This window comes from Lissotriton vulgaris, chromosome 5, assembly GCF_964263255.1.
Source record: "Lissotriton vulgaris chromosome 5, aLisVul1.2, whole genome shotgun sequence".
In the NCBI taxonomy this organism is placed as follows: Eukaryota; Metazoa; Chordata; class Amphibia; order Caudata; family Salamandridae; genus Lissotriton; species Lissotriton vulgaris.
In genome coordinates this window covers 1,987,492,388-1,987,507,093 of record NC_141693.1, presented here as the reverse complement: position 1 = coordinate 1,987,507,093, position 14,706 = coordinate 1,987,492,388, and the positions used below count along the sequence as shown (strand labels likewise).

The 14,706-nt window shown below is 47.1% G+C and overlaps 2 protein-coding genes across 3 annotated transcripts in view; one reads left to right on the top strand and one right to left on the bottom strand.

The window, feature by feature from the left end:
* Positions 1-14,706, top strand: part of STKLD1 (serine/threonine kinase like domain containing 1) — a 376,807-nt gene that overhangs the window by 304,441 nt on the left and 57,660 nt on the right. Inside the window, exons 19-20 of one of the 2 annotated variants that reach the window (XM_086924724.1) lie at positions 7,502-7,550; positions 7,651-9,969. In XM_086924724.1, coding sequence (XP_086780850.1) covers positions 7,502-7,550; positions 7,651-9,935 — 2,334 coding nt within the window. In that variant the 3' untranslated portion in view covers positions 9,936-9,969. Of the gene's footprint in view, positions 1-7,501; positions 7,551-7,650; positions 9,970-14,706 lie in introns of those variants that run through there. The other variant, XM_086924725.1, reaches the window with a different exon arrangement.
* REXO4 (RNA exonuclease 4) overlaps positions 9,983-14,706 on the bottom strand; it is a 98,423-nt gene continuing 93,699 nt past the window's right edge. Inside the window, exon 9 of the mRNA XM_086924726.1 lies at positions 9,983-12,816. Coding sequence (XP_086780852.1) covers positions 12,688-12,816 — 129 coding nt within the window. The 3' untranslated portion in view covers positions 9,983-12,687. The remainder of the gene's footprint in view (positions 12,817-14,706) is intronic.

The following is a 14,706-nucleotide window of genomic DNA, read 5'->3' as shown; positions in this document are numbered from 1 at the left end:
CGTCAGCCCATGCTGAGGTCTCCAGGTCATTCCCAAGTAGATATGCAGCTGGAAGCTTTGGAGAGACCACTACCTGTTTCAGGCCAGTAACCCCCCAACGGTCTAATGTCACCATAGCCATGGCATGGTTATTAGTAACACTGTCACCATTGGTGACTTGGTAAGATTTCCCAATCAGGTATTGCTCTGGGGAAAACAGTGTGTCTCTCATCATAGTTACACTGGCAACTGTATCCCTCAGGGCTTCTATTCTAGTTCCATCGATCCAGAGGTATTGCAAATACTTCTTTAAGTTGGGTGGCCGCACAGCTAAAGTGGCAAACTCAACTTCACCCTCAGTGACTAGAACTGCTTTAGTGTGAGCCCTGATTGGCTCTGGGCATACTGTTGATCCCATCTAGAGACTGACCCCACCCAGTAGTAGCTGTAGGAGGACTAGGGGGTTTCTTTCTAGGACAAGTAGCGTCTCCAGTTAAGTGTTCCAACTTCTTACAGTTGAAACACCAGGCCTTTAGAGTATCAAAGTTCTTTCCTTTGCATTTACCAGTGGTCTGGGAAGAGTTTTTGGACCCACCACCCTGAGCAGGTTATTGCGGCCCTTTTGAAGTCTCTGGCTTTTTATCCTTAGGGGTCTCACCCCCTTTCCCATGGGGAGGTTTTGTAACCCCTTTCTTTTGGTCACACCCAGTGGTTGTTTCTGTTACCCTAGTCTTGACCCAGTGGTCTGCTTTCTTTCCCAATTTCTTGGGGAGAAATTAGACTAAGGTCTACCAAATGTTGATCTAACTTTTCATTACTGCAATTACTCAAAATATGTCCCTTCATAAACAAATTGTAAAGTCCATTGAAATTATGCACATTATTGCCAGTTAACCATCCATCTAGTGCCTTACTGAGTAGTCAACGTAGTCACTCCAGGACTGATTTTGGGTTTTGTCATCCCCCTGAATCTAATTCTAAATTTCTCAGTTGTGAGTCCAAAGCCCTTCATGATGAGGCCATAAGACCCAGCACCTGCCCCTGTAAGGATCAGGAGTCTGTCCCTGCAGTTACCAGTGAACAATTCCCAGAGGCTTGCCCCCTAGTGTGACTTCTTCACTTTTCTCATTTCACAAGCCCTCACAAAAGCTGTGAACCATTTGGTGATGTCATCACCTTCCTCATATTTGTGGACAATCCCTTTCGGGATTTTGGGATCATGATTGCTCTCTGTCCCTATCTGGTATATTGCTGCCACCATTGATGGGAGCTAAGCCCATCTCTGCTCGTCTTTTTCCACAGCCAGGAACCTGGTCTCTAGATCTAATCACCCTCACTAAGAGGTTGGTCTCTTCATTGAGACTGTCCTCAATGTCCTCAGAAGTACCTGACCCACCTGTGTGGGCTCTAGGTGCTGAGAGGTGTATTCTTGGAGTCAGGGCCACTGGGGCCTTTTCTCTCTAAGAAGTAAGGGGTTAGGAGGGAGGGGAGGTGGAAGGTATCCTCCTGGTGGAGGAGGCTTGGCACCTCATCCCAGGATGTGCATTGTTTCAGACCCCTGACAGCAGCAGGTTCTCGACCCAGGTGTCCAGAAAAATGTCTGGTGGTGGCAGCTGGCGAGCAGCCACTCAGTCAGGACACTACAGTTAGGTCGTTTTTGAGGGGACATCTCTAAGATGCCCTCTGAGTGCATTTTTCATTAAATCCCAGACTGGCATCTGTGTGGGTGTAATGTGTTGAGAAGTTTGATTCCAAACTTCCCAGTTTTCAGTAAAGCCATTATGGTTATGTGGAGTTCATAATGACAAACTCCCAGCACCATATACTCTAGAGGGGTGGCTGACCTATGCCAAGGCAGTGGGTTGTAGGCATGGCACACAGGGATGTGTGCCATGTCAACTTTTTATTTTGTTCTGCAACAAAACATGCAGCCTGCAATAACAGTGTGTGTATATAAAGGTCCAGGGCCTCTAAGGGTTGCACAATAAGTGCTGCAACGCTTAGGCTTCCCTGGCCGCAGGGCCCTTGGTACCTATGGAACCATTTACAAGGGACTTACATGTGGCCAGAGAGGTGCCAATCGGGTTTTGTATTAAGGCAATTTAGGGAAATAACATAGGCCCGGGGTACCTGGTTAGCAGGAACCCAAGACACACTCAGTCAAAGTACATGAACAGTTTGGCAACCAAGCAAAAAGAAGGCACTTTCTTACATCTATCCATCCTTTCATCCACCCACTCATCCTTCCATCCACCCATTCATGCATCCACTTGCTGATCCTTCTTTTCCTTTTCTTTCACGTCATCCTTCTTTGTTCCTTCTGTGTTTTATCTGCCAAGTTGCAGATTAGAGGCCCATAAAGAACCCCACCTCGCTGTAGCTGCTAAAGCAGGGCAGGGGGTACACTACCCCCCTGGGGTTTCAATGTAGACAGTAAAGACCCTAATTCCACAGACCTATTGAGTAGGTTTCTAGCTACCTCCCCTGTACAGGCTTTGTGTAGGGCATTGTTAAAGCTTTGAGGATGAGCTGGTCTGAAGGTGATCCTAATAGTCTGCTTAAAATGACAATGTTTCAGAATTATTTTTCAGAGAGGGTATTGAAAGTATTTAGTGGCAGAAGACTGGGGCTGTTCCTCTTTGAGGAGGTTCAATCAATCAATCAATCAAGGAATTTGTAGAGCGCGCTACTCACCCGTTAGGGTCTCAAGGCTCTGGGGGTGGGGGTCGCTACTGTTTGAACAGCCAGGTCTTGAGTTGTTTCCTGAAGGCGAGATGGTCCTGGGTCAGCCGGAGGTGGGTGGGGAGGGAGTTCCATGTCTCGGCTGCAAGATAGGAGAAGGATCTTCCCCCGGCGGTGGCTTTGCAAATTTGTGGGACGGTGGCGAGGGCGAGGCTGGCGGGTTGGTGTGTATAATTCGAGGTGGTTGCTGAGGTACATGGGGCCCGCGTCGTGGAGAGCCTTGTGTGCGTGGGTGAGGAGTCGGAATGTGATTCTCTTGCTGACGGGGAGCCAGTACAGGTCTCTCAGATGGGCAGAGATGTGGCTGTGGCGGGGGAGGTCCAGGATGAGTCTTGCCGAGGCGTTCTGTATGCGCTGTAGTCTTTTCTGGAGCTTGGCTGTGGTTCCGGCGTAGAGGGTGTTTCCGTAGTCCAGGCGGCTGGTGACAAGGGCCTGGATGACAATCTTCCTGGTTGCGGTGGGGATCCATCGGAAGATTTTTCGGAGCATGCACAGGGTGTTGAAACAGGATGATGAGACGGCGTTGACTTGCTTGGTCATCGTGAGTGAGGAGTCCAGGATGATGCCCAGGTTGCGTGCGTGGTCTGTGGGTTTGGGGGCGGTGCCCAGGGCAGGTGGACACCAGGAGTCGTCCAAGGCAGAGGGAGATGGTCCCAGGATGAGGACTTCCGTCTTGTCTGAGTTCAGTTTCAGCCGGCTGAGCTTCATCCATTCCGCGACGTCTTTCATTCCTTCCTGGAGGCTGGCTCTGGCGGTGTCCGGGTCGTTGGTGAGGGAGAGGATCAGCTGTGTGTCGTCGGCGTAGGAGATGATGTTGAGGTTGTGTTTGCGTGTGATGGCTGCGAGGAGGCTCATGTAGACGTTGAAGAGGGTGGGGCTGAGTGAGGATCCTTGTGGAACGTCGCAGATTACTTCGGTAGCCGCGGACCGGAATGAGGGGGGGCGGACTCTGGGTTCTTCCGGCGAGGGAAAAAGATGATCCACTCCAGGGCCGCGCCTTGGATTCCGGTGTCGCTGAGGCGTTGTATCAGGGTGTGGTGGCATACCGTGTCGAAGGCTGCTGAGAGATCCAGGAGGATGAGGGCGGTGGTTTCCCCGTTGTCGAGCATTGACCTGATGTCGTCGGTAGCTGCGATGAGGGCGGTCTCGGTGCTGTGGTTTGCTCGGAAACCGGACTGTGACGGGTCGAGGGATCCTTTTGTTTCGAGGAAGGCGGAGAGTTGTTTGTTGACAGTCTTCTCGATGACTTTGGCAGGAAAAGGAAGGAGATAGATGGGTCAAAAGTTCTTGAGGTCCGTGGGGTCCGCGGTGGGTCTTTTCAGGAGGGCGTTGACCTCGGCATGCTTCCAGCTCTCCGGGAAGGTGGCGGATGCGAAGGAGCTGTTGATGACGTCCCGGAGTTGGGGTGCGATGATGAAGTCGGCTTTGTTAAAGATGTGGTGTGGGCATGGGTCGGTAGGGAAGCCGGAGTGGATGGGGCTCATTGTGCGGGCGGTGTCTTCGGTGCTGACCGGGGTCCAGGTGCAGAGGGTGGCGGTTGGGTGCGCTGGTTTGGTGATTGGGCACGTGGTCTGTGCGCCGAAGCCGTCATGTATGTCGGCGATCATGCGGTGGAAAAACGAGGCGAGTGAGTCGCAGAGGTCTTGCGAGGGTGTAATGTCGTTGTTGCTGGGGTTGGAGAGCTCTTTAACGATGCTGAAGAGTTCCTTGCTGTTGTGGGTGTTGTTGTCTAGACGTTGTTTGTATGTAGTTCTCTTGGTGGTGCAGATGAGTTGGTGGTGCTTGCGGGTGGCATTCTTGAGGGCTGTCATGTTCTCTGTTGTCTGGTTCTGGCGCCAGATTTTCTCGAGGGAGCGGCAGGTTTTCTTTGAGTTTATGAGGTCGTCGGTGAACCACGATGCGTTCTTGCTGTGGGGGTCTGCTGGGTGGTTTCTTCAGTGATGCGAGTTCGTCGGCGCAGCTAGCGAGCCACTGTGCGAGGTTGCCGGCTGCTTCGTTGGGGTCTGTTGTGATGGTGGGATGGTTCTGACTGAGGGAGATGCTGAGCTGGTCGGCGGTGATCTTGCTCCAGCTTCTGCGGGTGGCCTGTTGCGGGTGTTGGTGGGTTGTGGTTTTCTTGAAGGAGAAGTGGACGCAGCTGTGGTCTGTCCAGTGGAGTCCGGTTGTGGCTGAAGGAGATGTACTTGCTGGAGGAGAAGATGGGGTCGAGCGTGTGGCCGGCGTAATGGGTGGGGGTGTTCACTAGTTGCTTGAGTCCGAGGTTGGCGAGGTTGTCCAGCAGGGTGGTGGTGTTGCTGTGTAGGGAGGTTGTGTCATGTGTAGGGGGGCAGGCTAGCTGTGTGTTCCAAACACTCTTTTACTATCTTTTCAACGTTTGAAATCAGTGATATAGAGATTTTTTCATAGAAATAGTGTGACTGTAGCATTTCTGCATTTTAGCATTATGGATTATGGAATTTGGCTAGAATTGTGTGGAGTTCCTTAGGTGGGCATTCCACTTCAAGTATGCTTGTGGAGTAGTGTTGTCCTTTTGTTGCCTTGATGGCTGTTTTGTACTGCACTGGTGTAGTGTGATTGTATCTTTTTCACCCTCTGATTTCCTCTCTTCTGTTGTACTATGTGGAGTTTTCATTCTTTTGATGTTATTAGTCCATGTGGTTTTCTTCTTTTGGTGAATTCTGGATGTGGAATGCACTGGTGATTCATCAATATCTGGATGCCCAATGGAGTGGCGATCCAGCTGTCGATGTAGACTTTCTGTACGTCTTGCGTGTGTAGACTCGCCAATTAAAAAGCAAGTTCCCTTTAAGGCACTCTGTTTGGCCTATAAATTTCTGCATAATAAAGGCCCAGAGTATCTAAGGATGTCCTTCTCCTGGTATATGCCAAGGAGAGCCCTTCGTTCTGTGGCATCCATAACCGTTATCATTCCCAAATGTAATAAAGTCTCTTGGAGAGCAGAAGGTTTGTCTTTTTAACAGGCGCACTCTAGAATAAACCGTGCATCCAGTTACATAAATCTGCATAATCTTACAAGTTTCAGGAAACAGCTGAAATCTTAACTTTTTGTGCTACAGTACTAGTCTAGGCTTTACTCAAATCTCAGTCTTTTAAACTCTTCCTTTGTCCCTTATCTCTCATATGCCAGCGCCAAGACTCCCTTGGGCATTCGCTGCACTTTATAAATATTATCACTGTCAATGTCTTGAAGTCACATATTTAGTTATATTCCCCTCAAGAATGGGTGTTTAGTGTTAGGAGGTGTCGTTTTTTCTACTCTCTTTACATGCAGTAGCTGCTGATCATCAATGTGTCAACATGTATAAAGCCATTTCTAAACGGTATGAAGTCTATCATTCCACATTAGGGAAAGATTAGTTACAAATGGAAAAGGTGGAAGTGTCTCATCAAATTAACCCCATTGTGACACTGTATCTTATTTGAAATTGGAAAGAAACCTAAAACTACACGCGGGGAATCTACACAAATATCACTTTGGTACACAGAGTTTATGATTTTACCTTTACGAAACCAATGGTCTCATGGAAATGGCTCTAGGAGAAAGCCTCTATTCTTCAAAATGAACATTCCTGCAGGTATTCAATTTACAATCACCTGAATTAACTACAAAACTTTAAAATGATACTCTCTATACAGATGAACCCAAACTGGAGTTGTTTGGCTGCCCTGTGCTGCAACATACTTGGTGAAAACTAAACACTGCATATCACCAGAAGAATCCGATTATCAATCATCTAGTGAGGTGGTGGAGAGGTGATGATTGTTACCCACCTTGCAACTGCAGACTCTGAACTCCTCACAGTCATTAAATCCATCATGAATTTATCTTTACACCAGCCCATTCTAAAGAAAAATTAGAAACCATCTGTCCATCAGCTAAAGTTTAGCTGAAAGTCTATCAAACAACAGGGCAGTGATCCAAAAACACACCAGTTTATTGAATACGGTTTTTGGAATAGCGACATCTACACCCAGAACTCAGCCCCACTGAGAAGCTGTGGAGTAGTAGGACCTAAAGAGCGGTGTGCATAAACAAATGTCCACATACATCATTATGCTCGAGCGATTTTGTAAGGAAGAATGGGCAGAATTCTTCCTAGGTGATGTGAGAGACTGAACTCAAACTCTTAAAGAAATGTTCCATAGGTTACTAAATCACAGTGGAACTTTTTTGCACAAGCCTACTGATTGAAGGCTGATGTACTTTGCAGTGAAATGTGTGTGCCACAAGAGGTTTGATTTATATATGATTGGGACTAGATATGTGTTTGTAGGTAAAAGCATAGTATCTCAAGTGAGTGTACTTTCTTTTTCACATCACTTTACTTTAAAAAAAACTGATCAGTTAAATATTTTTAAACCAACCAGACTCACTGCTCACCTATTGAAGGACTGTTTAGTTATTTTGGTAACATTAGTCCAAAATGGTTGAGTCAAGATTTTGGTGCCGGCATTGGATGCATATTGATATTTTAGTAGGTAAATAGTTTTGGATGGTTTTTGTTTTTGAAGTGTACATTGTTGAGTTTATTTTTTAACTTTATATATTCACATGCTTCCCTATTACTTCACAGCACTATGGTTAAGCTGTAATGGGGTAAAAGTTTGGAGTCTACAAAAATGTTGATTTACTTTTAAGACTGCATTGGTGTTTGGACTGGCATTTGCACCAAATACTCAAAAACATTTTTAGGACTTTGGAGACAAAAAAGTGTACTTAAGATCATCCAGTGATGATTTCTTCTTGTTATTTTCGCAGGAGATTGTCAATCTTGCGGAAAAAGCACTTCAGAGACTTCAGCAAAAAGGTAAACTGGCAGAGTTCCCCCCACAACACAGCATTTCTATTCAGGCACATAGACACTATAAGTCCTCCAGACAAATTAAAGTATCTTTCTTTTCTGACAGACGCAGCTTCTCGATTATCACAGATGCCCACTGGCATTGTCTCTAGGGGGCTATCCCTCTCTCACAGTGCCCCAGTGGTCCTGTTTCCCGCTCACAGTGCCATAGTGCAACTGCCTCGCTCTCTCAGTGCCCCAGCAGATCTGCAGTCCTTACGTCCCACCTCTCTCAGTGGCACTGGGTTGGGTTTCCTATCTCACGCTTCAACCATGCCTCTACTTCACTCTTATAGCGTTCCAGTGGACCTGTACGCCTCTCCTAGAGTCCTTGCACAGTTGCCTCACTCTCTCAGTGCCCCAGCGGAACTGAAGTCCTTGCGTCCCACCTCTCACAGTGGCACTGGGGGCAATTTACTCTCTCACACTACAACCATGCATCTGCCCCACACTCATAGCGCATCACTAGACCTGCACCCCTCTCCTAGAGGCATTGCACAGTTGCCTCTCTCTATCGGTGCCAAAGCAGATCTGCACTCTGCAGATGGCATCACCATAAAGCTTTCCGCCAGTGCCACCTTGAAGCATTACCTCTCTCCGAGTGCAATTTCTCAAATGCCTACCTATGGCACTGACATTTTACAGCTGCCTACCACCCAACTAGCCACCATGGAGCTGCCAAGCTCTCTTACTACCATTTTGGAGCAAGGCCACCCCGCCACACCAAAGCAGACCCCTACTGCCCATGACATCCTAGGGCAAACCCCCTCTCAAATCACGTCTGAGGAGAAGAGATCTTCTGATGGTGCCACCATGACGCAGTCTCCCTCTCAAAGCATTGCAATGCAGCAGGCCTCATCTCAAAGTATTGCCGAGAAGCAGACACCATCTTTCAGAGCCACTGCTAAACAAACACCTTCTTACACCGCAACTGTGGCGCAGACACCATCACTTATTGCCTCCATCAAACAGACTCCGTCTCACATTACAACCAAAGGGCAGAAGAGCAGTACTCACAGTGCCACTCTCAAGACGACCCCCTCTCAGAGCACCTCTCGTAGTATCAGAGAGGGCCTGACCCCATCTCCGAGTGACATTGTTAAAGGCACTGTCTCTCATACTGCCATCCTGGAGCACACACCCTCTCACATTGCCACCACAAAACAGGTCCCCTTTCCCAGTGCTGTGGAGAAGACCCTAGCAGACACTACAACCACAGAGCAGGCACCCTCTCTCAGTCCAACCATGGACCACATTCCTTCTCAGAGAGTCACAGGGGAGGAGGACTCTTCTCGCGATGCCACCATAAAACATCGCCCAACCATGCTACAGGGCCCCGATCACAGTAGGACAATAGAACGGACCCCCTCAGTCAGTGCCATCAGGGAGCAGGCCTCCTCTGGCAGTGTGACAATGGTGCAGACCCCTTCTCACACCATGACAACAGAGAAGACCTCACACAGTTTGACAGTGGAGCAGACCCACTCTCAAAGTTCCACTGTGGAAAAGACCCCATCGGGGAGTGGTGCAATGAAGCAAACTCCCTCTCGCAGTGTGGATGTGGAGGCCACTGTGCACAGTGCCACAGTGGCGCAGAGCCAGGTCTTGGAAAAGACTGCGCCCCACAGTGACATCTTAGACCATACCCCCTCACACAGGGCTACTTTGGAGCAGACCCCCTCTCACAGTACCACCATGGATAAATCCCCCACTCACACTGCCACAATGAAGCAGACTGACTCACAAAGCACCACTGGGGCGCTGGCCCCTTCTAGTAGTACTGTTGTAAGACAAACCACTTCTCACATTGCCGATGAAGAGAAGACCTCCTCTCGTAGAGCCACTTTAAAGACGACCACACACAGTGCCACCTTGGAGCAGAGTGCCTCTCACAGCGACACTGCGGCGCACACTCCCTCTCACAGTGCCACCTTGAAGAAGTCTCCATCTCACACCGCCAGAGATAAGCAGACGTCCTCTCTCAGTGCCACCTTGGAGCAGAGTCCCTCTCTCAGTGACACTGCGGAACACACTCCCCCTCACAGTGCCACCTTGAAGAAGACCCCATCTCGCACCGCAAGAGATAAGCAGACTTCCTCTCTCAGTGCCACCTTGGAGGAGAGCCCCTCTCTCAGTGACACTGTGGAGCAGACTTCCTCTCTCGGTGCCACCTTGGAGCAGACCACATCTCATGATCAATTAATGGATGAGGCCACCTCTCGCACTACCATGCTGGATCAGACCCCTTCAGGCACCACCACCGAAGAGCAGACCACCTCACCCAATGCCGAGAAGCACACCAGGAAGAAAGCACATCATTGCAAGTCCACCACTGAACAGCCTGCACAGTGACCTTTCATTGGCACAAAGACAGTCACAGAATAAATAACTCAAAAAAGTTTTCTTTGATTTATTTCTTCTAGTTAAAATACTGACAGTAGTCAAAAAGCATCTCCTGACCCCATTTTCTCAATCTAGATCCCTCTTCTCCAGAATCATGGGCTTTGCAAATCAGCTGAGATGGCTGTGCATGACAGCTACCAGAGGATGGACTGAGGTTATGGTCATTTATGAGAAAGGTGATGTGAGAGTACACTTTAATGAAACACAAAAAACAATACTTTAAATGACGGAAAGGACCATGGTGCAAGGTTACACAGACACTTGCCATTTGTTTTAGGCAACAGAATTCTACAAACCAGGAAGTAGGAAGATGGTATGCGAACAACGTCAATGACCTGCCAACTAGAGGGTATGGCCTGCAGGTCACGATGCTTGTAGATCCAATGGTCTCTTGGGAGTAGGACATCACAGTTTGAAAGAATGCACTTAAGAGGACGTTGAGATGGTGGTCACAGCAGCTCTTCCCGCTTCTTGGCTTTTAAGATTCAAAAGGTGTAAAAACATACAAACAAAAGACTCTATTTGAAGAAAAGTGGGTATGTCCTGGTCAGTAATGTACTGTTTTTGAACAGAGATTTAAAGTACACACACACTGCTTGTAGCACTTGGTTGGGAGACCACTTTCAGGAGTATTAGCCTCTAACCCCTCTGCCATAGCAGACATTCTTGGCCATATAACCCATACCAGATAGAATTCCCGTCTTCCCGTCAACAGCATATACAACATAGGTGTCCAACATAGGTCCACGAAGGCTGGATCAGTGTCAGATATTCAGAATATCCATCCTATAATTTACATTTTATACAACAAATCTATGTAGAACTTATTTACATAGTCATGGTTAGCCTGAATGTCTTTCATGGAACTGCTTTCCTGGATCTAGAGAAGCACCCAGTAATTAAAAGGATATTTTCTTAAATTAGCTATCCTAAAACCTGCATGTTATTTTCCAACCTTTTAAAGACTATTCTGGTGCCAACCGCCATTGGCAGAAGTATGCATTATTTTTTAATTTATCAAGGTAACAACCTGCACACCTCTCTTTACAAGTAAGCAACGCATCTTTTCATATTTTGAGGACTTTGCATTTTCCAAGTGGAATGTGATTATACTGGCCTAAATTGGGGCAGCGTTATTTTGGGACCTATAAGTAGCGAGTTTAAAGCATCTTACTTCTTTGTTTCTCAGCATTTGTGGAGCATCGAGTGGCTAGATTATTTCTTTGTGTGCAAATATGCTGAGCCGTCAAACACCAGTACTCACAAATCACATCACAATGAATACTACCTGTAAATTGAAACAACCTCAAACTGCGTGAAACCGTAATGTTTTTATCCCGAGAGATCGTGTTTCCCAGCAGGTCAGGGGTTTACTTAAAGACGTTTCGGCTGTTTCCCAAGGACCTTCATCACATCCTCCTTTCCTTACAGAGGACAAGTGATCAGGTCAATCAAACATCAATCCAGACCTGTTGCAGTGCCGTGCAGATACTAAATGTAGATTGAAACAACCTCAAGCTGCGTGAAACCGTAATGCTTTTATACCGAGAGGTCGTGTTTCCCAACAGGTGAGGGGTTTACCTAATGAAGTTTCGGCTGTTTCCCCAGAACCTTCATAACATCCTCCTGTCCTTGCAGAGGACAAGTGATAAAGTCACACATCAATCTAGACCTGTTGCAGTGCCTAGAAAAAAACTGTACTTTGAAGTGCTTACACCCTGGTGTCTCCCAAGATCGATCTTTCATAGATCTTTTAAACATATACTTCAGACATCAAGAGCCGATATATGGGGAATATCCAATGAGCATATGAAGTGGTTTGTTCTTCAGTGTTTTTGTTATTTTATAGACTCAGGTGCATTTTGAATACTTCCGAAGCCTCTCTAGAGTCCTCATTTCAGGTTAGGAGATATTCTAAAAGCATTTGAATCTACGCAAGATACCGAAGCGAAAGAACTAGCTTTACATGTACATGTAAGTGTGTTCTCTCTTGCATCATCTCCTGCTTAGTCTACAAAACCAGCTAGCACCATGCGTCAGCTACTTACAGGAGTCAGCAGGGCTGGGGGAGTGGGGATGCATTCCTCCTTATCCAGTCCTCTCTTCCTGTATGATCTACTGTGGCTAAAAGTTGTGGTTCACAGGAAGTACTCTGGTGAAGTCAGAGTACTTTCTGTGTCCAGTCTGTCTGGTTTATTGTGTGTGATGAAGTGCCTCTAAAATCCACCGAACCTCTGCAAGAACATGCCCGCACTATATACACAATGGAAAAAGTTGAAATTACAGTGATAAGCTGGGTGTATGGTGTCATGTGTAAAGGCATGTATTTGAACCATAGCAGATATTGTCAGAATCCCCTTTCCTTTTGCTTCTTGTTCCTATAGAGTTTGCATAGTACAGTTCAGCCAATCACCGGTGTTAAAGTCTTAAAATAAAATTGGTCTTTTGATCTTAAGCCTCATAATCATCCTTGGTGCTGCAGGGCCCAATAGGTTTCTGGTCTTCAACGCAGGTACTCACTGCATGGCTGATAATCTGACATGATTCATTAGCTTATCTTAGACCATTTCACCAACAGCTGGACGACAGGAGTATAAAATGTCTCCTTAAGAGATTTTCAAAACATACTCTGCTTTGTTTGAAGTCAAAATGTCAACCTGGGTGGCTGTCCATCATTGTTCAATCGTGAGGTCAAGGGTTTTCAGGAAGATTTACTCTGAGGCTTGTCGTTGTTGGTCTGTTTCTGTTCATTTTGTTTGGCCTTGATGCTGGCTTCCCACTGCTTTTTATGGAGCGTGTAGAGTCGCATGGCTGCCTGGGCATCTTGAACCTGCACAAAGAAAGAACACAGGAATTTGCACAGAGATCAAAGCCATCCTCAGGACTACAGATGTCCTATCAACCACTCCATTGTTCAACTGTTACTCACAAGGTATTATGACTCGGAAACAAATAAGCGCTTTCGAAGCCCTTTCACTGAACTAATGCCCCATAAACTCCCCCAGTACAGGTGGCTTTTCTGTCACAAGATGTACATATACACACACAACCGCAACGAAGGATGGAGTTAACTACCTTGATGACAGCTGAAAGTGAGTGACCATCAAGTACATTTAGAAACATAGTGCTTGGAGAGGGTACGTGAGTACACATCAGAAGCACAAGAATTTCTTCATGCGCAGGCCTGTCAGGAAGCAAAATTGTTCTTCCTCTCCTCCAGGAGTTGACAGACATGCAGGAAGGATCATATTATCTGATGCAAATTGTTGATCTTGTTCTGTAAGAGGCCAATCTGAAATCAGGGTTAAGCACAGGAGACCAGTCTCTGCTATTAAATCATCTGCTAGTCAAGTAACTGAACATGGTTGGAAATTAATGCCAAACTCATGTCCGAGATCTGAAACGTTGGGGCACTTGACCATCCTGATACAGAAGCTCCTTCCAATGCCAAAGGCCAGAATGGAGCAGAGTTCAGTAAACCAGATGGGTAGTCCCAAACAGGAAGGACATGGTTAGTCTTATTTTCATTTGGCTTTAGCAGAGGGTGGTAACTACCCACATGGGAGAGAATTACAGATATCTAGAGAGAGAGACAATCTATGTGTGCATTATTGGTCCAATGTAAAATATTCAGAAGATGAAACGTTATTGTTAAGCTCTAAAACCTAAAAGCCACTGACGCTGGCCACATATGTTAAGATACAAAACCAGGACTTCTCAATGCACTTCTCATGACCTTATGCAGAGCCTCAAATGATATCATATGAATCAACAATCACACTCTAGGATGCTGCTTGATCTCTGGCCAGACCCTCCACTCAGTTCCAATATCCCCTTATCACAATCAGGAAAGCCATCATTAATCTCAATGGTCATGCGATATGTGGCGCCCCAGTGAGCTCATCAATTAGGCCATTTTTGAACGTCATCAGTGACATCCTGTGTAAGGTGCTAAGCAGTTGGAAGGGTGGAGGTTTGGTTGGTTTGTCCACTGGTGAATTTCCAGGGATGTCTGTGTAGACTGGGTGCATGGGGAGATGCGAGCTTGGCCGGTGCTGCCTCTAGAGAGATCTCAGTCTGCAAATGACTTCAGCAGTTGCAGACACCAGCCCGTCCAGGGTGGACACCTCAGCGTTACGGGAGCACTCGGGCTTCCGATATTACCAGCAGCAGTACTAGTCTTTCAGCTGCAGGGGCTTCGATCTTGTTTGATGTTTGCTTTCTGTAGAACAATGGATGTGGCTCAAGGTGGCAACGTCTGGAGACTGGGAGACTCTCTTGCATACTCCGGTCACTCCTGGCTTCGCTCTGCGGCAATCTCTTTCTCTCTCTGGCTACTCCCCATGCCGGGAACACTGGGCTTCTTCTCCTGAACAGTCTATCAGCATTTTTTCTAACCTGTCCTTTTGTCCGGGAGATACATATTTGTGGAAAAGTTCCACATCTTCAGGGCATTTTGAAAGGATATTGGTTGTCACCACCTTAAAGAGTTCCTCCATAACCTGCATGATGTCCTGGAAGCTCTCTGTGAAGGCTATCTCTGATTCCACCATGTAAACCCAGCCAGGAACACGGGTTCCCTGTCTAAGCAAGCAGACTGGGTTCTAGGCTCTACACAAAGCTTTTACAGCAGAAAGAGCAGACTTAAGGCGACCTATGGAAGATGTGCTCAATTGCAAACACCCTCCAGAGACAAGACAAGATGGCCGCCTGGTAGGAG